This window comes from Plectropomus leopardus, chromosome 14, assembly GCF_008729295.1.
Source record: "Plectropomus leopardus isolate mb chromosome 14, YSFRI_Pleo_2.0, whole genome shotgun sequence".
Lineage (NCBI taxonomy): Eukaryota > Metazoa > Chordata > Actinopteri > Perciformes > Serranidae > Plectropomus > Plectropomus leopardus.
This window is the reverse complement of record NC_056476.1, coordinates 15449080-15475476: the sequence shown is the minus strand read 5'-3', so window position 1 is coordinate 15475476 and position 26397 is coordinate 15449080. Positions and strand designations below refer to the sequence as shown.

Below are 26397 nucleotides of genomic sequence, written 5' to 3'. Positions count from 1 at the left end.
ACTTAGAGGACACAGAAAATGATGTCTTTTCATACTTTTACAAACTTGTCCTCCATAATTATTCTGATCCAGTTGAAATTCTGTCTGTATGATCTTTGTGACCTTCACTATTGAAGTATTGAAGTATTGAAGTCATGAAAGGTCCGCAGAAAACTTTTACTGTTTATCTGTGACTTAGCATTTAATACTGATGTTTTGCCATAGAGGGGGGAATTATTATAACTTAACTGTAAATGCTTGAATGTGCTCCAAACTTGGCATGGTGGATAACAGTCCAGCCCTGAGCAGGTCTATATGCTAATTTTCTGTCTGTGTGCTAACATGCCTCAATAGCACATTGTCCAATCTGCCTGAATCTTCATAGTTTTGTAAGGGTCCTGCCCTGAACACATCTGTATGACAATATTCACTTGTTGTAATAGTGCCACCTACTGGTAACAGGAAGTAAGCCTTGAGAGACAGTTATCAAAGGATTATCAAGTAAATCCTTTGATAACTGTCCCCCAAGGCTTACTTCATGTTTTTACATGATTTGGTCTTTCAATGATGTACACCAAGATTACACGAACGACTGCTTTAGCTGGAGTCCCACCAGTATCCTGACATACGTGGGGTTGGAGGGCCCTTTCATTGCTGCTTGCAGCTGCAATGGATTAAGCCAGGAGTCACAGATGAGACTAGGTCAAGCCTCACTTTTTCCGTTATCCTGGATATCTAAATTCTACTTTTGTGCAATAGCCTCCTGGTGTCAAAGTGTTAGAGTTTGCCGATTTTACAATGTTGATATTTTTGTATCACCCAGGTCAATTAGCTTCCAATTACTGACATTGTTTATCATTTCCAAATACAGTAGTCTTGTGTGCAGACAGCATTTCCTTTGACAATAATCCACTTACTGAGGTGACTGATTTAATTTTAATTGACCAATCAGGCCTGAAGAATTCCGTTCATAAAACAGATAATGCAAATACAACAAACTACAATGTAAAACAGCCGTATAAAAAAAAAAGAAAAAAAAAAGTAACACACGTGAAGCCAACCTGCTGAATTGAGGAAGGCGGACCAACACTGTATAATATTATATGGCTGATTATTAAAGAGGGGAAAAAAACAACTAAAACAAAAACCAGACAGCTGAGTGACAGAGTGACAACGCTACCATTCCAAAGATCTTTAGAGGCTACAATATTGTAATATTTAACATGTAGAAGTCAGAGAAAAATCATGCAGCTTCATCTCTTGACACAACTGGTTATAAAATATAAATTGCTGCTCGTAACCAAACTTGATCTTAGGATAGTTGCTAAGTCAATTTTGAGCTTTTGTAGCATTAATTTTGCCTTGCTTCTCTTCAAAGAGCCAAATTATTTTTTTATTTTTTAAAGATATTTTTAGGGCTTCTTTTTTTGGCCTTTATTTGATAGGACAGAGTGTACGTGTGAAAGGGGGTAAAAAAAAAGAGGGGACGACATGCAACAAAGGGCCGGAGTCGAACCCGCAACCACTGCGGCAAGGACTCAGCCTCTGTACCTGCCCTAAATTTGACCTTGCTTCTCTTCCATGAGCCAAATTTTGGAAGCAAGCCCTTAACTCGGTCCGACTGTCCCATTTCTAACACCTGCGCTGATGTTTTGTCTGCTTGAATTTTTCTACAGGCCCTAACAAGTGTTGAGTGTAGAAAACAATATGCAATGTGATACCGCAGTGATTGTAATGTTTGCTGTTTGGCCCTTATGTGTTTGTTGCATAATACAGTATCTACCTGTTCAGTGATGCCAGCAAACATAAGTAAAGGAGAATGTTGTGCAGAAAAAAAAATGGAAGTGGTCATAATTTTGTTTGACTTTAGTACGTTTGTGCCCATCCAAAACTTAAATGGTGGTGACAGTTGTGTTTAAATTAATATTTTTGCACTATTTGAACTTGATCCTGGTGATATCAGAGCCTTGATAACATTAACCCCCTAAAAAGTACAGTTGCAACCTCTCACATGTATTGGGTTTTCTATCGAATAGACATCGATTTCAGCTGCTAAACTCCCCTGTTAAACACAGCAGGCACCATACCACGCACATCACGGATCATATCAAGAAGTAAAACAATAAAACCCATGTACAGTGCAGCGTTTACATAAAGAAGCATTAAAATATTATTTTCCACCCTGTAAAAACTGTTAATACATTACAAATACATGGTCAAAATGCACATACAGTAGACAGCTCTGTTTCCTTATCCCTTCCAGGAAATCTGCTTGGCACGATTGTCATTAAAACGACAAAAGCTTGAGGATACTAACTTTTTTGGGGAAAAGCACCAAACTTTTAAAATAGAAAATTTGACTGCTTATGATATCAAATTATCATGCTTATACAGCAGGTGAGGTCAGTGAAAGCAACACAGGCTACAGGTAATTTCTGAAAATGTAAGGCTACTAATAACTAGGATTCTTATATTGAATGTTGGAGCTAAATTTGAGGACTGGAGAGAGTTGCAGATTAGCTACTGTTAAACTTAGATTAGCTACTATTGTTAGCTATTGATCATTGTTTTTTTTTGGTAACTGTAGCCACACTTCTCATGAAATGCTACATAAACACTGGTAAATTACACCAGACCGAGGGGCAAAGAAAGCAGGAGTAAATGGCTTTTGCAAATTGTTAAAATGGCTTTGCATGGGAACAAAAAACTGAATTTATGAAATGTCGACAAACATGCTAAAATAATTCATTTAGAAGTAAATAGCCTCACCTTTGTTCCTTTACTTTTTTTGTGAGGCTCCCCCGCCCCCTCCCCAAAAAATGAAGACACTTACAACTGAAAATGGCCAAATTCTGTCCCGGTTGTCAAGCTCACAAACTTAACATAAAACTAAAAGAAAGATTACAGCAACACAGAAGATGAATATAAAATGGATAGTTTCTGAATAACTCCCTGACTAAATAAAAGCCATGATATGCACATATATGGTGACATTCTGCAGTGTTCACTATATAAACCCACTCATGACATACAGTTGGTTATGATAAATCTATAGAAGAATGGTAATGTACAAACTTGCATAGATAAAGTGATATAGTATAGAGCAGCTTCATAATTGTATGTGCCCAAAAACGGAACATTTTTTTAAATATTTACTCTATAGGATTTTCTGATGCCCCTGCCGGGAGTAGCTGCTTGTTGTTGGAGGTCTAACTACCAACAAAACAAAACACTGACACTCGGACCACTAACATATGCAAGTTTGCAATTTGGGCAGGTATTTGTTAAGCCTAAAAGAGTGGGAGATATGATCTGAGTTGAAGGTACAGTAAGTTACTTTAATGAAAATAACTTTTTGCCATATTTGATGAAACTATTGTCATTTCCTGACAGTAGTACAGGAGACAGGCAATCTCAAAAAAACAAACACAAAACATGTTCGTCTGGCTGCTCCTAGTGCTCATAATGGCATTTACAAGACTCCACTGCTAAAGGAAAATAACCAATAAGAACCAGAAGGTGTGAAAGTGAAAGCAAGCTGTTCATTGTCGTCGTCTTCTGTTTACTTGTCTTTGCCCTATACGCTGTTGTTAGCATTGCATCATGCATTAGAGACTACTCTTGGGACTGTATTTACAAACATTCGGAAAAAACTCTATAGAGAGCTCCTAACTTAGCATAAAAAATTATAGCAAGGAGTCCCAGCTTTAGAATGATTGAGGAAAAGTCTAAGAGCAACTGTGAGCAAGAAAGGGACAGAGACTTTAGTGAGGAGGTGCAGTTGACCCCATTGCCAGGTATGATACATTCTTTTAAAAGGCGTGATTGGTTGTCACAGATGTGCTTTTGTGTGCCTGCAAGGTGTGGACACCCAGAGGAATTGAAATTAACTGCCTGAATATGAGACAGTGAAAGTGCTTTTTGTGTGATCACACTGCTGCATTGTTGCATTTTTTTCACTCGCCAAATATCTTATGAAGTGATCTTTTCTGGCGTTATACGGTTGTTGCGTTGGATGGGAGAAAGCGACCACAATCCCTGCACAATCTAATATGTGGCATTTCATTAACTCACTGTCATCCAGCATTTGGATAATTTTTCTCCAACCTCTTTGTGTTTGTCATTTTCTACTCTGCCTCAGAAATTCTAAAGCCTCTTAAAAGTCCTCCTCTACTACAACACGTTTTTACCTTTGGGGCTTCCTTAAGGGGTTAAGATGCTGTGAATAAGTTTGATCCTTAGCAAGATCTAGTCTTAACTTTAAGTAGAAATTAATAGAAAATGTCAAAAGAATTTTCTTCGACGTTCGTCACTAGGAGCAGCTCTTTGTACTAAGAAGCTTTGTAAATACAGCCCCAGACACTGGTTGGGTATTTTTGTTTAGGCACAGTGGATCCTCGTAAATGCCATCAGGAGCGCTAGGCCACGAGAACCACATTTTTTAACAGATTATCATATTCTCATGCGCTACTGAAAGAAAGGAAAGAGAAATAGTAATACTTTGAGCAAATATAACAACATATTTTTTTCATAAAAGTCACTTACTGCAGCTTTAAGCTTTAGATAACTTGTGATGGTGTAGCTCTCCTGCTCAAAAAGGCTTAGGAAATACAGACCCTAGGTCACACAAAACATCAGTTTAGGACAGTTTTGTTCTTCCTTTTTTTAAAATTATTTATTTTTTTTTTTTTTTACAGTATGGCTATTAACAGTGTGGCATATGGATGACATCATAGAATCATCTGGATATAAAGGGCTTCACTGACTGTCTGTAATGCTCTAAAATGCTGTTAAACATGCTTTCCCTGGGATTATTTGGACTTCACTTTTTTAATGCACAGGGGGGAAATGCCCGATTTTGGCTAGTCTCAATTTAAGGCTATTCATTTCTATTTGGCTCAACCACCACCTGGGGACTGAGTATTACGGGAGTGACATCTCTTTTACTGTTGTATTAAAATGGTTCCACAACATGTGGATACAAAGTCCTCTAATAGACTTTCAATTAATGCTGAATTTAAAGGGGAGCGCCACTCTTTTTCGGAAACTTCTGGATATAAGATCATAAAAATGTTCCGTGAACAAAAACTCTCTCACAAAGATGTATAATGTCTTAAAGACAATAAATTCAGCGAAAAGGTATGGGGAAAAGAAGCTGAAAGTCAAACAAAACTAAACTTCACTGTCACTTTAACCATAGAAAATAATTGTATTTTTTAGATTTGAGTGGCAATCCCCTTTAATAAGTGTACCTTACAGTTAGGAAAACACTCAAAAGTACAACACATGGACACTATTCTGAGCACAGTTCTAATAAAAGCAAAAGGTTATAAAACATTGACATCATCAAGAGGATGTGCTGTACATTGAGTTGAGTGAACAGCCTCCCGTCTCTACCTCAGCCGTGAACATGACGTAGAAATCATGTCCTGTGTGCAAATCGAGTGAACACCAAACATGTGGTGTAACTCTAATGCTACTGACTGAATCTGTAGAGCTACATTGAGTGTGGTGGTGAGGAAAAAAGCTTTTGTTGCGTACGACAAACCGACAAAACAGAGTGATAAAGTAAAAGTTCTTTCTAAGGTGGCTACTGCATTGTATTGTCCATACAAGAGAAAAAGCATTTCTTAACTTTGATTTTTCCTTTGTTTGTAGTGACCCACACCACAGTAACCCACAAAAAGACCACTTGAAATGACCCAGACTTCCTCCACATGCCCAAACCACCACCGTCAAACACGCGGACACAGTGGTCCATAGACAAGTCTGACCTCTGACCGTTGACCTTGCACCTCTCTTCAGGCCAAGGTATTGGGTCGCTTTCCTGCCATGCCTCTCTCATGCAGAGCGATGGATCCCGAAGCGGCCGGGGCTGGTGCAGGCTCAGCCCAAAATAAATGAAGCACTCAAAGCTGGTGGGAGGAGAGGAACGCAAAGGGGTGAAAAGGATAAAAGAAAACATGGCCCATCCATGAAGCGGCTCTCCGCTCCAGCTCTGATGGTGTGTTTAGGTTGGCAATGGGTCGTCATCTCCTTTGCTGCACTTGCACTTGCAGCAGAGGACGATGGGAGTGGCCAAAAGGAGGAAGGGGGAGGCAACCAGCAGGAGCAGGCCGAAGCCAGCAAAGATACCCACGACCTGCAGGCACACATTGGAAAAAGATATATTTATATACAGCACTCTTCTGCATACACTACCATATATATGAAGAGGTTGGGTTTAGCGATTTTACACTGAAAGCTACAGTTGGTACCTTTAATAAAAATAATTTTTTTCATAAATGCTTAAAGTATCAATATCGACACAGCTGATGATGAAAAAAATCATATTTCTTTGCCTCCTTGTAGCTCTTCAAATAGAATAACCACAAGTGACAAAAACAAGAAATTAGACTGTCAAACTGCCCAATCTGTCAAATATGCATCATGATTCTGTTACTGGTTGTCTTCTTCTTGCCTCAAATGTCTTCAGAAACATATTGTGGTGTATCATTAACCTGTGAAACGAGAAAGTTGGTCTATCTGGTGGGCAGTGCTTGATGCGTTGCTGGTGGCTGTCAAAACTCTAATCTTACAGCTAAACAATACACTAAAATATGTTTCTGAAAACATTTGACGCAAGAATTACGGGATGCAGAAACAGAATCTTGAAGCATAATTGATCAGTGCAGCCTTGTTTGACCACAGTTGACAAGCATTGATTGACACAACTGACAATTGTGATTGAGACTCCTCAGCCCCGATTGGTTGTTTTGGGTGTGTGCCACAATGTGTGCGATGCCAATAGGGTCAAAGGAGGATAAGGAGGAGCATGATTTGTTTTTCCTCAGAAATACTTTATAGAGTTAGTAACAGTTTCAGCAAATTTGTCATTTTCATAAAAGTTACTGACTGTTGCTTTAGAGCTAAAGGCTTAACGCTGCATCCTATATTGCACCAAAATGTATCGGTGTCAGTATTTTTACTTTAAACTGTGCAACTTGTACTGAACAAAATATCAAAGATTTTAATTTTTTGTCATCTCAGTGTTTCACAAGGTCTTGCCAAAAATCCTTTTAATCAACTGCAATACCACCAGTTGGCCTGCAGATGGCAGTCCATGCCTCAAAATAACAACACTTCCCAGACAGTCACTTCACAAAGGTTTTGTTTTCCCAGTGACTCTGCAAGGCTTTTTTTTTTTTTAAATTAACAGCATAAATTTTAGGCTTTCCCTTCCTACTGACCATCTCTTCAGGTAACAGTAATTTACATACTACTCATTTATATTGTATGGACGGGTAACTCAAACTCAAGTGTACACAAAAATTTGGAAAGTGATGGACAAACCCACTTGATGTAGTGCAACAAGAGAGACTGAAAAAATGCTGCTCTGTAATGTGCAATACAGGAGAGGGATACATTTTGACTTTGTAGATAAGGTGTTAGCAAAAAGACTGGAAAATTAACAAAATGAGGAATTTAATTTGGTGACAGCCATGTTTGAGACAATGTACAAGATGCTGGTAAACACCACAAGTGATCTTGGCAAGTTTTCACAAATTTCTTTTTTTTTTAAAGATTATTTTTTTTGGCATTTTTGCCTTTATAAGATAGGGCAGATCAACAGTGTGAAGGAGGGAGTGAGAGGGGATGACATGCTGTAAAGTGCCATAAGCTGGGCTTGAACCTGCAGCTACTGTGGCAAGGACAGGGCCATTATTCATGGGGCACCTGCTTTATCCACTAAGCCACCAGCTGCCTCAAATTTCACAAATTTAAACCTGTGTATGGTTTATTTACTTGCTGTTGTCGCCTGAAATCTACTGTGGTTGCCATCATTCAGTGAGTGTACTGCTCTCCCAAATCTTATGACATCACTGTTAAAGCTTCACTGGTTCTCTATTCCAGCATTAATTCCACTAAAGCTGTTGATAGGCATTTGCAGTTTAGGTCAACACATGATGCTCTGAACAAATATTAACATTTTCTAACTATTAATGGATTAAAAAATATTCTGTGCAATGCTAACAATATCAGAGAAAAACTCTTTATTATGAGCACAGCAAGTTAGTACATTGTCCACATGGGGGAGCCAGACACCAGCAAGTCCAGAGCTTCAAAATGGAATACATAACATGAAGTCACATGCAACAGTGACTTATATCAGCTCAATGCTCTTTCTCCTGTTAAGAAGGCAAACAGACACCTTTTTGTGGTATTTCTTGCAAACAGGTTTCTGCCTCTTATTTAAGAGTACATAGCTAACTGTCCTTACAGCTGATGTACAGGCTGTACTATGGAGGAAAGCACAGTGTGCTGAGCACAATGTGCCCTGATTAGCAGACTCAGATGATGCTTATATGTTTAGGACATGGCCATCAGTAACTGATGGTAGACAGGGTTCCCATTTTGTTGCAAGATAGGTTTGCTCTGGTACATCTTGTATTTATGAGGGAGGCTTTTTAGATGTGGAAGGAGCGAAGGGGGGTGAAATGAGGAGAGCAAGAGCGAGACAGAGAGCAGGGAAACTATAGCTGCCTTCAACCAGCTGAACTGTAATCATATGACTCAGTCTGCCCCACTGGGCAACAGATGCCAGTGTGTATGCTAATGTTGACAAAATAACAAGTATGTTGGACAAAGGGACATGTCATGCCATGAATAGATTATTTGGCGAAGGAGAGATCCTGAGGAGAAATTTGGGAACTGAACAACAGAGTATTCTCTGTCAGAGACTTTAAAAACATGTCATATCTAATCCTGATCATGTGTAATCCTACATTTCACATGTGGGAAATTGCATAAATTCTATGTAATCTGTCATTTCATCTGGTAACCTATCGGAAAAGAAGGACCTTTGTTACGTAAACCTTTTTTTTTTTTTTTTTAAAGTGAAAGGTGTACATAATAGGCTTAGTTGAAAACAGCAGGACACTGACCAACAGCAGGCACTTGTCACTGCACGCGGATCAAGCTGTCCTTTTGCTATTGTGCTGTCAAGATAATGCTAGTCCATCACTGAATGCGAGAGTGTGAGCCAGAAAGAGGCAGACCCACAGAGCACGTGTATGGCCACATGCTGCAGTGTGATTTAAGGAGGGGAGCCCTGAGTGAGAGTGAGACATGGGGACGAAGATGGGTTTCTCACCTGTGTTCTGTGCCAGATAACAGAAGCCCTGGAGTGTCCCAGTTTGTTTCGACAGGGCCCTTTGTCATAGTGGATCAGGAGAAAGTCGTCCTGTCACACACACACACACACACATAGTACAGATAAAGATTGACCATTAACAACCTGAAAGACACAGTCAGCTGTTCTGGGAAAATTGCTTTTTAAATGACCTGCATGTTCTGGTCCACAATTAAGATTACATAAGGCACCACGGCTCATAAGTAACCCTTATACAAGCTTAATTTCTAGAAAAAAAACAATCTCATCCTTTTCCTATCAAGGTTAAGCTACAATTTCCTGATAATAAAAGCTATTGCTGTAACCAGGAGACACATGATGTCTACCTCCGCGCATATCACTGTGTGCAAACACTGTATTACAATATTAACCATTTGAAAAATGGGCAAATTGGCTTGATTTCTTTCAAAAACATGGGAGGAAGGCTATGAGCAACTTAAACAGAAATTAACAAGAACTTTCACGATGTAAGTAAAAAGTATAATTCTGTAGAATAATTTCAAACATAATCATGACAATCAGAAATAAAATTATCTGAAAGTTCTAAATCTACTAATTTCTTGCAATTTGAAAGTAATTTCTTGCCAAGTTGTTCATTGCCTTTTCTTCCTCAAACCGATCTGCTCGGCATTCAAAGGTATAAATACTGTGAAAGGTGTCTGAATGCAGCACATGAAACTGTATGGAGTTTTTCAGAATTAGAAAAAAATTGCATCTTGCTCTCTATTGCAGTGAACATCAAGGATTAATAGACGAACCAACTCACATCAAGGGACTCGAGACAGTACCAGCAGAAGGCATGTTTGCAGTTCTTGCACATCATCTGTGCACAGCCCTCGTCCCTCTCGATGTAAACTTTACATTTAGGACAGCGCTTGATCGGTGCGTCATCCTCTTCATTCTTGTAGAAAGAACTGAGAGGAAAAGAGAGACACGATGCCTTGATGTGATTTTTATTCCAAATACAACATAAAGCCCAAAATCACTCAACATTCACTTTACAAGAAGTGCTAGGGATGAGATTGCTTTAATGCAGCGATCAATATTTACAATCTTTAGAGTAACAGGATTGTGTGAAGCCGTGAATGGCTTCGGCTCAGGAGCTGACAACTCTTCTAAAAACCACCAGTCACTAAATGGCATTGAACTCCCTCTGACACTCTTATTCTCCCATCCTTTTGGTGTCAGTTTGTCTGTATCTATTTCTCCTGTGTCAGTAAAGTGCTGAGGCAAGCAGGTAGCTGTCATTCTGGGCATTATCCTATGACAACTAGTGTTTCAAGCAGAGGGGGCAGTCATTTTTTGTAAAGAAGAATCCAGCTTTTAGAGACATCCTTACAGTGAACAAGTGTAGTTCAAACGAAGAGGCTCTTTACAACTATAAAGAGTCGACCTGTTAATCCTCTCTCCCTCCACTGTGGCCTTTGAGCTTGGTCCTGAACCTGTGCTGATAGAGGAAAGCTCTGCAGAGCTAATGACGTTTCCAGAGTAAGAGGATATCACAAAGAAAGAGGTCAGCCGCATATGTCCCCCGGCAGCCCTCCTCTAACCTTGCAGGCAGATCCTGTATCCTTAAAAGCAGTAATAAGTCCATCCCAGACTGCTTTACTGCAGTTTAGCTTCAGCCGATTGTTTTATATCGTCCTATTAATTTGTGCTTGAGCCCTGGCTGATGCTCAACTGAGCAGAGGCTGCAAAACAGCCAGTCAGGCAAGCTGTCAGTCTGTGTATAAGGATGCACTGAATGAATCCAGCTGAATATTGACAAGTGGTTCAGAACTCCAGTCAAGTGGTCTGAACATGATGTATAGATTGCCACTCCACTTCTTAGAAAATGCATATCATTTCCAGGGACTGCATCTGCAGAGACTTTATGTATAGTTGATACTGTTACAACATACAGTGACAGGATAAATGATCTTTTTTGAGGCTGAGGAGGTAGTAAAAACATTCAAATAATGTAGAAAAATTAATACTGGAGTACTAAATACTGCTAGTGTTTAACACTTTTGACTAATAATGTATTAAAACTTTGAATACACTGATAACCTAAGGATACATTTTTGCACTTTGTTGCTAAAAAAAATTAATTCAGGTTTTTGAAACAGTTAAACATATTTATTTCGACTGGTCTAATAATCACCTATGCAAATTAATTTACATCAACATTAAATTCTTGACCAATTTTAATGATTATTTTTACTAATTATTTTACAACATTTTGTGCCTAGTAGTTAATACTAGCAGTGCAACTAGCGATTGTTTTCTATACTGAAAAGTCCATCCATTGTTTTCTTGATTATGCCCCATAAAATGTATTTAACAAAAAATAGGAAATGTCCATGACAGTTTCTCAAAGTCCAAGCTTTTTTTTTTTATATATTTCTTCTAAAAAGACCAAGAAAAACAGCAAGAATTCAAATTGGAGAAGCTAAAACTAAAGAATTTTGGCATTTTATCTTTAAAAAATGTCCTAAACAATTAGAATACAATTAGAGGAATTAGACAAATACAATATAAGAATAGCTGCAGGATGATTTTCTGCTGACTAATAAATCAATTAATACTAAAAGCCTCAAAGCTTCAGTAGGTTACTTTTTATTTGTATAAATTTGACATTTTTTTCACAGTGCTACATGAAAAAAAATCATGCTCATCTGTCAACTCATAGTGCTCCTAATGGCATTTGCAAGAATCTCGAAAACTATCAATCAGAACCTAAGAGTCTCGAACACAGTTGTCAATAACTGCTTGTGAACTGCCACCAAACAGTGAAACTAGATATGAATCAAAATTCTGTGACTGCATTGCCTAATTCTCTCCTCAAATGTTTGTAGAAATATATTTTAGCATACTATTTAGTTTTAAAATAAGAACGTTTTCTTCAGAGGGTGAGCAGTACTTAGTGTTTGCTAGAATGTATCCCACATGGTGCCAGATCACTAATGGTCTTATTTCACAGTTAAAAAGTGCAATAAAATATGTTTCTGAAAACATTTGAGACGAGAAATTGGCAATGCAATAACAGAATCAGCTGCCTAGATTGGCTGTTTGACCACAGCTCAGGAAAATGAAAATGACCTGTGATTGGCCAAAGTCTCCTGTCACAACCTAGATTTTGTTTGAAGTGTAGTTTTCTCCCAGACAACTTGAACTACAATATGCTTAAAGTTTATTTATTAGATTTTTGCTGATAAAATAAAAATAAAATAAAACTGCCTACACCAGCTTCAATAACCTGGAGGGAACAATGTGATGAATGTCTGATTAATTACATACATGATCGAGAAACAGGGAAAACAAAAATCTAAAATTCAACAGCACACTGGATCATAAATGGAGAAACACTTGAAAGACAGTACCTGTTTTCTCCTGGCAGGAAGGAGGTAATGGGCAAGTTGTTCTCCTGGCAGGCCTGTCCGGGGTGCCAGTTGGCCTTGCAGGCCGAGCAGAACTCAAGGGCACAGACGGCGCACTGGACCAGCTGGGGCAGCGCAGGAGAATCTGCTTCCTTTAGTTGGCACACGGCCTGGCAAGTCGAAGAAGGGCACCATGTCCGGCATGGGTCCAGAAGCACCTCTAATGGAACAAAAAACATGTCAGCGCCTTGGACAGTAGCTATCTTAAAGGGTCAGTTAAACCAGAACCATACATAAATTGTATTTATTGGAACTTTTTTTTGCAGAAGGTAGTTGTCGAGTTGGTGTAGAGTTTTTCAAATGTTTCAAAATATTTGTTTTGAGCAGCAGAGCTCCATTGTTGTGGTGGCAACTGATGTTTCAGAGGTATCTCCAAAGCTCAGCACATAAAAACAGGTACAACGTCCTTGGCTACATATCACCAGGAGTATGTGAGAAAATCTTTTGTGATGTCTGTGAGCAGATATTTTAAGGAACGATTTATTGCACAGCGTGATGAGATGGTAACCCTACAAACTGGTAAAAAGTCTTCTATTCATACATATTTATACAGGGATCCCTACAAAAATTTCATAACTTTTCCATGACTCACATACTCATTTTTTTTCTTGTCCCACTTTCCTGCATCAGATTCAAACTTAATTTAATAAAGGGAAAGACAAGCACAAGGAGTGAATATACTTGATGGTAAACAAAATGTTGTCACACATCGAGGCGTATTAGAGCTATGTTATATCGACAGCAACTGAAAATAAATGCGCTGTTAAGTTACATCACATGGAGGGTTATTCATGGAAGATTACTATAACAATCTATATTATAGATCTAAATCAATAATTTTTACTAATTGCATCACTTTTCCGGGCCTGGAAAAGTGATGCAATTAGTAGAAAATCAAGTTCATTTCTCAGAAAATAGCTTTTATAGAATGGTCCATTTTTGTATCCCTGCCCCTTTGTTCGTCTGACTCATTTTAATGACTTTTCCCAACTCTTCTGAATATGTGTGAAAGAGACCATTTTTTTGTGTGTTTTGCCAGTTCTGATCTAAGTTCGTAGCGTGATGCACTTGCCCTCGTATCCTCTCCTTCCTTCCCCTTGCCTCTCTGCCAAGAACGCCGAGCACACATTCCACATGCACTCTTGGCTCAGCCTGAGAAATATGGAACGGTTACAGCAACTGTTCTGCCTGACTGGATTGGGACATTGATGAGACGGCTGACTGCCCTTATCCTGGCACCATCAACAGCCATTTCTGAGGCTTTCTGCGGATTTGTGTTCATTTACAGGACCCCCCTCTGTGTTCCTATGTATGTTTTTTTGTGTCTTTGTTTTCATGCATTCATTTGCGCAAGTGAGATCTGCATGTTCTGTGTACAATTTGTGCCTGTGTGTAGGTGGAGAACCTGCGGGGCGAGTACCATCAAAGATGATAGCACAGCGTGGTTACTGCTTTATCCAGTAGCTAGGGAACTCTAATATTAAAGATTAGCATGTCTACATTGACAGCATGGAGTGACACAGACCTGCCATTATCTTTCCAAGCACTCATATCCAAAGCTTTTACCAGCCGGTTAACATTTATTCTACAAACAGAGTGTAAACCGCAGACATTGAATACATAGCTGAAGCAGAGATAAAAGGATTTAACTAAAATATCTCGCTATGCTAAGAGACCTGCCCCCATCAGAGTCAGTCAGACAGTTTACGAGTCAAGAGCCGAACCAATCCAATTAGAATCTCTTTAAACAAAGTCTGGGAGGCTTTCCCTTTCATGTATATTTGATGGGAGCTGGTGTTACGCTTTGATGAGGATGACAGGGTTGAGTCAGAATACTACAGTACAAATCAGACAAATGTTAGGCCTGAGTACCTGTCATGAGAATATTCCTTGCCTAAATGATTATTTGTGGTTCATGAATGGTATTGAATCCATAATTTTTGATGTCAGTTGCCAAAATTGAAACACTTAAAGAAGTATTTCATTGCTTATTATATGGCCTTTTAATAAAACTAGGATGTCAATGCAGTAGAAAGACAAAAAAACCTTTTTGAAATCAGTGCTACATGACTGGAAACAATCTCATACGAAAGTTTAAAAGTATGCTAAAATGTGTTTCAGAAAGCATTTGAGGTGAGAAATAGGCAACGCAGTAACAGAATCCTGGTTTATATTGCATCACTGCTGCTTAGTTTTACTGTTTGAGCTCCAATTTTTTGGCCCGTTTTCAGTGTGCAGGATGCAGTATTCACTCACTTCCTGTTCACAAGCTCTCACAATGGTGTTTCTAAGAACATTTTTGGCAAGAAATAGGCAGAGCAGTAACTTAATCTTGATTTATATTTGATCAGCACTGCCTAGTTTTACCGTCCAATTGCATTTCAGGAGTGCAGTGGGTCTGTCTCTTTAAGAATTCCTATAGTTTTTGTGTCCGTAGTGGCGGCATAGATGCCGGGCAATATAAAAATACCGAAGCACAGCCAGTAGTTCAAGTAACAGCCTGTAAATCGATCGATCGTTTTGATAAAAAGCTGGTTTAAAATCAGCAAAGCATCCCTTTAATTCTGAAGCAGTGGACTGCTGTTAGTTGCAAAATTGACTGGCAAGACTGAAATCTACTGAGCAAACCAGCATTTCTCAAATCTTTTCTATTAACTTTCTGTAGATCCCCCGTGGTGCGTTTCAAGAGCAAACGTGTCCACGGGGTGTGAATGACTGATTCCAGACTGAGTGAGCAGCAGTTTGGCTACACTTGTGAGACAGGATTGTGCTCATCCTTTTGTGTGTCACAGTAACATACAGTGGTATCCTTGGTGGACAGGAAGGTCCATGTGAGTGTGCGATTGACAGCCGTTACCTACGCACCACCCACTTAAGAACACTGGATAACTGACGTACTGCGGCTGCTTTTGCGTTGACTCACCCCTCTCAAACTGAAGCTTCTTGTATCTCTGCATCATCTCTGTGGCCACCATGCACTCGATCTACAGGGAGAGAGGAGATGAGGAGTGGGAGGGAAATAAGCAGGTCATTGTGCATATTTATAGACAGAAGCTGCAAGAAGCAATTATACATTCAGTATGTGAACAGGATTTCCAGAACAATGTCAAATTCAAATTTCTTCAAGATTAGAACCTGCTACTTGCTTACCAATGAGGCTTTTTATGCCATTCTCAAAAAGAAAAGGAGAATCCAAAATGTATTCCAGGTGCATACGCAGGCCCACTCAAGGTTAAATGCACTCATTTATTGGGCAATGAAATGAGCATTTGGGCTTTGTAAAAGTGCAGTCAATTACAAGGTGAGGGCTTTGCTGTCAGAGAAGACAGGGATGAGGCATGCTTTGCCTGAGTGGCAGGAGTAGCAGAGTTCCATTAAAGGCCAGTGACACTGATTGATTAGAAGCATAAGACCGTGGTGTGTGCTGAGGCGTGCTGCGCCTACGGGGTCTCCGAGACATAGGGAGAGAGTCGTCAAGTCCATCAACCAAACTGCCCAGAGGATAAGGAGCGCTTTGCCCTCAGATTGACCTCAGCCACTCATTATAATGGAATAAACAAAGTGGCAGGTGGAGTGCAGTGGTTATCTTGAGTAAAGCTGGAGCTTTGAGGGGGTGTGACGCTGTTAAACTAACTGTTAGTTTTACCAATTTGTACTTTTATATGTGGGAGGAAAAAGAGCAGCAGCATGGGAAAAAAAATGACCTGCATAGATATTTTGCCCTTTTCAAGCACATGAATTACCAGTTCAGCTATATTTGCATGCATGTAATAGCTTGTGTAAGTTCCATGTATAATTCTACACATCACTGTAAATAAACAAGTGTTTCTGGCAATTGCGGCAGTGATCAAGTCCAGTCTACTGGAAACTATCAGACATGTTTACAAGCCCGAGCAACAGCAGACAATTGTACCAATATTGGCAACAAGTCACTTTCTAAAAGACAAATTAATCTAATGCCAAAGTAAAAATCAGACTTTTCCGTTTTTGTCAATACCTCATTCTCCTGCAAGTGTCCTCTTTTGGGACAGGCAGAGTCTGGACAGCTAATTGCAGTTTCAAGGCCTTCTTTAATCAGGAGTTCCACATACTGCTTCAGGCACTGTGGAAAAGGCAGACAGACAGACGAATACAACATTGACCCAGTTCAATATCCAGTCAGCCTGTCAGATGGGAAGAAAAAACTCACACACACCAGAGAAGTTGGTAAACACACACTGGTCTGAGAGTCGCTCTTGATCACTATTTGTCTGTCGCCTCAGAGAGAGCTAGCTGAGTGATAAATGGCGCATTTAACAGCCAAAGAGTCAGATATTTCCCTGGAGACGAGACCAAAACATAATGTTGTGTGTCTGCTGGGAGTTTAAAGGTCCAGTGTATAGGATGTAGGGGGATACAGAATATATTTTAATAATTATTTTTTCTTTGATGTTGATCATTAAAATTAAGAATCATCATGTTTTTGTGACCTCAGAATAAGTCGTTTATAACTACATAAGAAGCAAGTCCTTGTCCACATAGATCACCATGTTGCACCTCCACATTTCTACAGTCGCCCTAAACAGAAAAAACTTCACACTAGACAGGGCCAATTGTGTTTTGCATCAGCCTCCATAATTTTCATTAAACACACATAAACATAATTCTTTCAATGTGAAACTGCTTTATTTAGTGTATTTACCGTGCTTAGTGTAACTAGTTTTAATCATCTGGTCGGTTTGTTATGGAGAGAAGGAGACCTCGGAGGATAATTGTGCTCCCAGTAAAAACCTCCTGAACAATGAACACTGAGGTTTCAATCCACAATCCTCACCACTCGATGCCACTAAATCACCCTAAATCTTACAAACTGTAATTGTTAGCTAACATGTTTAACTTTTAAAGATGTTAATATATTAGTTTGAGTCACGGTTGTTCTGCTGCCCTCAGGTAGCCCCTCTAAAAAATAATCATTGCTAAAGAGTAGCATCTGAAGCATATAACTTAGCAAATTAGCACTTTACGGGAGGAGGCCGGTGAGGCATCTTTGGTTGCAAATTTACATTCATGGAAACAACTGATCTTACAAAGCTGTTAGAAATTGTTTGAAATTTAATCTAATTACCATTTAGAAGATATACATGAACTATTCTTTTTTTAAGTTATTTTTTTCCCCAATGTTCCTGACACCAAAAAACCTGTATATATACACTTTACTCTAAATGTTAATTATTGAAAGAACATTAAATAGCATTCTTTTCCAGTCTCTAATAGTTGGTTATATTAGTTTTACATTACGTGGATGGTTAGTCATAGATGATTACTGGAAAAATTAATTTCATTAGACACAACAAAATTCTGTGACTTTTGCAAAACTTTCAATGATTTCTACTAATTCCACGACTTGTCCAGGCCTGAAAATGAGATTGTGAAATTACATGACTTTTCCAGGTTTTCCATGACCATGGGAACCCTGTGTATTTTACGACGCCGTGAATATCACGGTGATTGAAAGATCGCCAAAGTGAGATATCAGGCACTCTTTGTGTTTACACTGTGGTGGAATAAACTGTACAAACTCAACTTTGGTAACTACCGCCGCCGCCCAGACTGTGTTCTAGGAAGTAGTTTCTATTTTTAGTGGTCATTCTTGGACATTGCTTCCTCCGCTCTGGACCAGATTGCTTAAGATCTGACAGCCAGCGGGTGTTATCATTTCTCTGTCCCCACCTTTTACATGAGACCAGAGTTTCACAGTGGGGATGTGAGATCCTGAGGTCATTACTGATTTAATACGGTGAAAATCCTGTGTGGCTCTCATTAACTTTAAACATTTACTTCTGAAAATGCTTGCACTGCATAAAACTGTCATAGGCGACTCATGCTCTTTGAAGTGAATTCCTAATGAACAATAACTTTAAATCTCTGTTTCAGCTTTGAATATTGGTATATTGTATACACTTGAGGATAATTTATTTTAAGTCATCATTCTGTTCACAGCTGCAGGAAATGTGTTGCTGTTTGTAGAGCTGCCTTCTCACCAGTGTACAGAAGACACATTGGCACTGTGTGATGGTGGTCATCTGCTCCAGAGGGAACTCTCCAAGGCACAGCTTACACGAGACCAGGGGGTCCACGGCCAGCTCCCAGGTGGGACGGTACCGTGCCGTGGTCATCTTCACCGCCACAGAGCTGCAACACAAAAGACAGAGGAGAAAACAACAGAGAGCTTCAGTTAATGAAGCCAAATGCATCCTGAAATTAAGTGAACAAAGTGGGTAATGCTCATAATCCTACTAATGACAAAGAAAATCCTTAAAGTGCAAATATATGTGGTTATTTTTTGAGTGTGTCTACATAATAAATCCAGAGTCCAAGCTGTGCTTTGTTTGTTGTGACACAATCAGCAGGACAGTATGAGCAGTGGCTGAAAATACATTGTGAGTTGTGTCCAGTAAGGGTGCACACACAAACAGGCCTCTTATATTCTCAGACGTTCATTTTTATTCCAGACCAAAAAAAAAAAAACAACGTTCCGAAGCACCTGAAACTCCTGCAGCTATCTGTTATCTCCTTGTGAAATTTTCACTCTGGATGAAATAACACTTTTTTTCCCCACTGCACGTCATCGTGTCTCTTTTGTGAGAGTCAGAAAGGGTTATTTTAGGCCGTCTCGTCTCACTCTCCCCTTTTCCTCTGCAGCTGAGAGCGAAGTGCACCCACTCGGCTGTTTACAGGAAGTGGTACCGCGCACACGACGTCAACACCGTCAAGCTCTCCCTGCGCTGCTTAGCAACCGGCTGAAGGAGGATTTCGGAGGTGGAGGGGGCAATGGATAGGAGGGAGAGGAGGCACGGCAAAGGAGAAGAGGCAGGGAGAGATCACGGTTTGCTTTTGCTGGTCATGGTGCAGTCTGCCTCAGTGTGCAGCTGCTTGTTCACAGACAAACAAGAAGAGGAAAGTGAGTGGGAGGAGAGGGGCTGGAGAGTTCACATGATCGCTCCCTGGACTCTTGTGCTGTGTACATGTGTCACCCGGAGAGGGGAGTGGAGAGAAAAAGAGACAGTGTGTCCTGGTTTAGCAGATATGATATCACTTCACACCGGCCCTTTTAACAAACCTCTGTTAAGGAGGAAGAAAAATGCATCCACCATGGATCATCTTAATTAAGGTGCTAGGTGAAGGCAAACGACAGATGATACATGCAAGAGCAATACAATACAAATGAGGCAGAGACCAATCCGTTGTGGTAATGAGACAAAACCAAGCAGCAAACTCCAGAGCTGTAAAACGAAGCCAGCATACAAGTGTGAAAATCTGCACTTCCACTACGGGGCACCTGGCTTAAAAAGTGAATAAATCCCCATAGATCCCTATCTTAAAATTCCCAACTTTACAGCAGAAATAATAATGTTTACAGTATGGTACTAAAAATGCTTTGATCTCTTTAACTAATTTCAATACTTACAACAACTTTATGGAAGTGTATATCTATGTAAGTCACTTGTTTACATTTTATTAAGGCTTGAAGGTACAAGATTCAAGAGTGTGGCTGGTTTGAGTGACAGACAATCTGTTAAGGAACACACAGTATATGAGTAAGGCCCACCCCTCTCGTCCAAATATGGCAACTTTGGGTCACTTCTGGCTTCAAAAATCCAAGATGACAACGGCCAAAATGCCAAAATTGACAGTTCAAAACATAAAACCAAGTGGTGATTGGCTGTAAGATTGCAGTTCAGCCAATGCGTTTCCCCTCTCCACACACACTGTTTACCAGGCACTAAAACCAGAAAGTACAATGAGATACCAGATACCAAAATCTTGGTTTGTTACCTACAGATTCTGCATATATATTCAGATCAAATCTTTTTTCACCTCTGCAATTCTTTGAAATTCTCTGTAAATGTTTTTGTTCAATTATTTTATTGTTTTTATTTATTTTATTGAAAAACTAATTAAACTTTTAACTCTTTTCCATTTATAGATTCTTTTATTGCACTGAACTCCTTGGCATATTTTTATTTTTATTTTCTATTTTTATCCTTTACCCTGCGTCTGCATGTCACTGTATGTTATAGTATGTATGTATGTGAGGAAAGCTGTTCAAACAAATTGCCCCTGGTGAGATGAATACATTTATCTGAATCTGACCTATCTGTTCATAAAGAGTATGTTGGGAGTATGGTTTGTCAGGAAAAATATTTCTCCTTTTAATGTCTTTTATTTCATTTCTTGTTGTTCTTTGTCCTCATGTAACACAGACAAATACTGGGTCTGCCATCAGTAAGGACATCTCGCTCCTCTCACTGCTGCTCAAGAAGAGAGCAAGATTCCCAAAGGAGACTTGAGTGAGGATACACGAGTGCCTCCTGTGTGGAAGTCTATTAATAGAGAGGCACTCATTGGAAATCTGTGAGTGATTGGATACTGCAGGCGAAGTGCATCACTATACTTCACTGCAGGTTTGTCAGACTACAAGCAGAGACAGTAGAGGAAGGCATGTAGGTGTCGGATGATATTTGTTCTGATTCATCATTTAGACAGATTCATCGGATACGTGTTAAGTGAGGGTTTCAGAAGCCAGATGGCATCATCTTTTCACTACTTTAATATGCATCTTTGCACACGTATAGGTATCAAACATTTTTAAGCATCAAAAAGAATCAATCGTTTTATCATCACATTATAGACCTCTGAATCGCAATTGTGAGAGATTCCCGCCGGTAACAGTTTCCCATTTAGTCACAGAGAAGTATCCATAATAATGATCATATTGGGCAGATACACCATCATTTATTTCCCTAAAATGATAAGTGACCTATTTCAACACATAATGAGACCAGCCTAATCATAGTTTTTTAGTAATGAACCTACTGGAGGAAAAGCTGTAAGTCAGGTCAAATAACTTCAGATGCAGATTTGAAAAAAGCAACTCACAGGAAGGAAACTGCCCGTCAAAAGGGCAGAGTTAAGTGAAAACATGCAAAATATTTCATCTAATTTTGTAAAAACAACAACAACAACAAACTCTTAAATAACCAGACAATACAGAGCAGGTGATCCAGCTGTGCACCTGTAACTCAGTAAGGGATCCATTCACATGATGCTAGACAAAGAAAAGATGTCTCATTTGATGAAATCTGATTCACTCAATGTTTCCTCCTTCGCATCTCTTCATCGTGTTTTAAGTAGGAGGACAGAGGAGGAAATTGCCAAGTGAGAAAAAATGAGATGCACCTCATGTTTGACTCACTCAAATCACCTGGCATCCGTCCATCTATCTGCCATCCATCACGCTGACCAGAAAGCACTGAGTGGCGAGGAAGCGCTATTATGAAGGTGCTGAGCTCGTATACAAAAGCTTAAATGGCAATTTGTTATCAGGATGGAGCCAAGGACTTACAAACACGACCCTCTGGGGAGTGTGTGGGAAGGCATGCGCTTTGGTGATCCAAAATAATACACGGAAGAGAACTTTACTACTGAAGTAATTAAATCCCACAATTGGAATTGAGCCATATTTATGTGCAAATACATCGTGTTTGTCACTTTTAAAGCAGGTCTGACAGAAAAAGCAACACGAGTACCAAAAGGAGAAAAGTGCAGGTGATAGGAGCATCAATGATAAAAACATCAAAGCGATCTCAAAAAACTTCACAGGCGAAGAGACAGAAATTTTATGTGAAAGCTGACTTATTGCGACTGACAGACACTTCAGACGGCACGTGCTTAACACTAAAAGTAAAGGCCCCGGGAACCTTATCAACACCTCTGTAGTAGAGTCTCAAACTGTGCAGCTCATGACTCGAATGACAGCAGTTCCACGAGGACTGAAATGAGTCTGTTTCTTTATCTGTCTCCATGTCTAAGCTGCTGAACTCCATTACCCCTGTGGCAAAAAAAACTGACAGTAAAAAGTAATTTGCACTGTAAAGAGTGGGACTTTCTAATACAGTGTGTGCTTTTTACATTCAAATCTGTTTCTCTCCTCCCAGACTTTATATTGGCTGTGCTAATACTGACACACTGGGTCGATGGGGACAAATGAAATAGTTTTGTAAGGATGGCCTGAGGAGAGGAGGGGAGAGTGAGAAAGAGCGAAAGCGAAAATTAGTTTTCATGAGAAAAGGTGGTGCAGTGCCATCCCCCTGCTGCATTATTAACTAGATGGTCCATTATCGCCAAGAAACACACACATAAACACACACACGTACCATATATTCCGAGCAACGGGACTATTGCATGCAGGCTTCTCATGCTCTATGTGTGCTCATTTCAAATATAGCCCTGCAGAATACTATATGTCAGAAAAGGTCAGGTCAGAGAGCTTACGATCAATAAAGCGAGAGTCAGAAAGTGAGTCAGAAGTCAAACATCCATCCTGAGCAGTGGTCACCATGTGTCAGTCATCAGTCTGAAGGGGCTCCACTCATGCCTTCACTGGCTGCAGCAGCACTTGTGCGATAATGACTCCATAACCAAGAGACAAACACACACACACACACACACACACACACACACACACACACACACACACACACACTCACACACACTCACACACAGATATGCATTAACAATCTATTGCATAACTGGGGTGGAAATGGTCATGTAGGAGCAATTGAGGAGAAATTCTCCAGGGAGCTTGAAGTGAAAGGGATTTCTTACTGCAGTATACATGATACCATCCATTAAAGGAATACTCCACCCACAACATGATCATTTGTATATCAATTATTCACCCACTGTTACAGTGAATTTGTGAAGAAAACTTTGCTTTTCTTGCATGCCTTAACAGTAAATGAGGAATCAAAAAAAAAAACTAAAATAAACTTCAGTAAAGTCACTTTTGACAACATTAAAAAAAATTAACAAAACATCTCTTTACAAATTCTTATACAACTCATGCAGTATATTTACACAGTCTTATGCTCAGTACTTCCCAAACACATCCATTTTCTCTAAAATCTTACGAATTGAAACACATCTGCATATGAGTAGCATGCCTGGGCAAGCTTGTGTGTTTGAACTTCTCACATACTACTTACCTGAACATGAGACTGTTTATTCAGAAATATTTTAAATAGTAATGTCTGGGGAAAAAAAACACGTGTTTGGGAAGAACTGAGCATATGACTGGATAATTGAGAATCACTAAAGCCAGTAATGTCAACCTTTAACTGCAACTTACAAGGGCCAAAACACAAGACCAGACACAGTCTTACACATGTTCACTGTAAAGCCATTTCCTGTTTCATTAGACTGTAGAGAGGATCTTTTACTGTGGCTTCCATATATCCTCGTTTTCATAACTTTTAATGATTTCATGCAGCTTCCAAGAGATATCTCAAATTGCACTGAGCAGTTCTTGTCAACACATTCCTTTAATGGGTGAAGTGCAGATATTGTTTGTATAAGCCCACAACAATCAAGTTTGTTTGTTTTGGACTGTTGGTACTCAAAAAAAAAAAAAATTAAAGGCTCTGTTCAATAACACCTGGGAAATGCTCATTACAGTCTACCAAACAATTACTTGAAAAATGATCAATAGATTAAGATTTTTAATTTCTATTTAAATATAAATGGAGTCTGATAGAGACTGATATTTAAAACAACAGCCTCAATGTTTTTGCTGTTACAGTGCAAGTGTCCACACAGGAAAGAAACCTTGCTCTGCATTCACATAAATGCATAACATGCAAATTCTCCTCTCTTCCTGAACAGATTCAGAGGATACAACATGAAGCCTCACACTGCATAGCGATGCAGTCTTTCGATTCACACGGAACCAAACTCAACGAAGTACTCTCAATGCACAGTGTGTGCACCCTACCCCGCCACTTGCTCCTACAGAGGAGAGAGACGTGAGAGAGAAAAAGAAATAAGAGTGAACCATTTTTCAGCTTTCCATTTTCACCTGACTTTTACTGTGTGTATTTATATAATGTCACATCAAAGCATTTGCATAAGACTCTATTTATATACCTCACCTATGGCTGATATGAAAGAAAGCTGCTAACAACTGTTAGCAGATCGGGGAGTGAGAGCAGCCTACGTATTTTTTTCACTCATTCCCTTGCACACACATAACCGACAGATGAATGTTCTTCTAACACATGCACAAAGCAACCCTTCAGCTGATGTACAAGAATGCACTGTGAACCGATTAGAGAAGTCGGAGAGTGCGATGAAACTGCATGCCAGCTAGCAACAAAGGCAGGGCCGAAATAAGGACTGCGGCCATGCAGATAATATTCTACCTAAAGTCTGGGGACAAGCCAATTCAGAAGATGTTAAATTGTGTCATCATTTGCTGCAGCAGAATTAATGTAGTGAGAAGCATGATATGATACCAGCCGACTCAAACAAACTTTGTTCCAAATGGTCTCATCAGCGAAACCGAATCTAACCTCAAGTTTACTCTTGTCAACATTTCTGTCTGACATTCTGCTGCGACAATCATTTGCTACGGTCCTGCTGAACCTGCAGCTGTAATTACGTTCTGCATACATGTATGTTCACAAAGCATGAGACTTCATCCTCCTCAAAATGCACATATATTAAATCACCTGAAATCATAGCACAGCAATTTGATCCGAGGGAGCTGAGGGTCTGTAATGAGCACTTAGTGATCCTGCTGTCTGCTCTCCCCTCCCCTGTTCCTTCCTGCCATCACAGCCCAGCCCTGCGCTTCATGGCCAATTAGTGAGGCCTTTAACTTTCAATTATGTCATATCCTCTTTGTGTCCACTGCTACAGAGAAAAGAAGAGAGACCAAGTAAAAAGAAAGAGGGAGTGAGAGAGGGTAGGACAGTGGCGACACGCCAATTTTGGCCATTTTGCAGACTCCTTCAGCTCACCTTTACTGCCTGCGATTACGTCTTCGTCACCTTGTTGAGAAAGCTATGACTGGGCAACAGAACAAACAGGCAGAACGAATCACAGAGAGAACGCACGCACGCACACACACACGCATGCACGAACGCACGCACGCACGCAGACACACGCATGCAGACAAACATGGTTTAAAAACTCTTACTGCAGATGGAATACAGGAGCATACTGTAAACTGGAGCAACAACATCAGACTGTGCGCTGTGGATTATAGGGAGAGCATGTAGTCACCATTAGGAATACAATTTATTTCTGCCTTATGATTTGGGCTGCACACTTAATCAAATTATTATCAAAATCACAGTATGGCCAAGTGCAATATGCAAATCGAAGGAGCTGTATTTTTTTTTTGGACAAAGGTCAAATATGTCGCAACGACATACCATTGTGCTGCAAAATCAAATATTCCTCATGAAAATGATATGCAAAACTTATCATTCCTCCCTAAAATTAAGACTGTAATGTAATACTTGTCACAGAAATAGCAATATGTTTTTATAATCCCCAGAAGTGTATTTTCCCTCTTTTCTTTTCATTAAATGAAATGATAGGACAATTTTTTCAGCACAACGCAAATAAGTGAGTAAATTTTAGAATCATTAAATAATGACTGTAATGACTTAAATGTGTACTTACTTTTCAGTGTAGTGTATAAAGCGTTTACATTTAAATTCAAGTGTTTCTGTTGCTTTTTATTCCACATGCTGTTTTGTTCACTTCCTGCTGACAACATGAAAGCATGGCTGGTAAATACACAATGTGACCAACATAGAGTACAAATCACACCTACATAAGACAACAACTTCTATATGACACTATTGTCATTAAATCCTCTGCATCTTACAGTGAGCACTGCAGTGAACCTAAAACAGACCCCGCTAATGTTCAGTCTACCAAGACAACAAATAATAACCACCGGTTTACCTTTTGATGGCTGCCTGCAGAAAAACTAAT

General features: G+C 39.5%; 1 protein-coding gene across 1 annotated transcript in view; it reads right to left on the bottom strand.

The window, feature by feature from the left end:
* Positions 1-896: 896 nt before the first annotated feature.
* rnf144aa (ring finger protein 144aa) overlaps positions 897-26397 on the bottom strand; it is a 39791-nt gene continuing 14290 nt past the window's right edge. The window contains exons 2-8 of the mRNA XM_042501172.1: positions 18591-18741; positions 16568-16672; positions 15494-15554; positions 12514-12730; positions 9918-10065; positions 9113-9202; positions 897-6121 (exon numbers count right to left, since the gene is read on the bottom strand). Of these exons, the coding sequence (XP_042357106.1) occupies positions 5990-6121; positions 9113-9202; positions 9918-10065; positions 12514-12730; positions 15494-15554; positions 16568-16672; positions 18591-18725 (888 nt within the window). The 5' untranslated portion in view covers positions 18726-18741 and the 3' untranslated portion in view covers positions 897-5989. The remainder of the gene's footprint in view (positions 6122-9112; positions 9203-9917; positions 10066-12513; positions 12731-15493; positions 15555-16567; positions 16673-18590; positions 18742-26397) is intronic.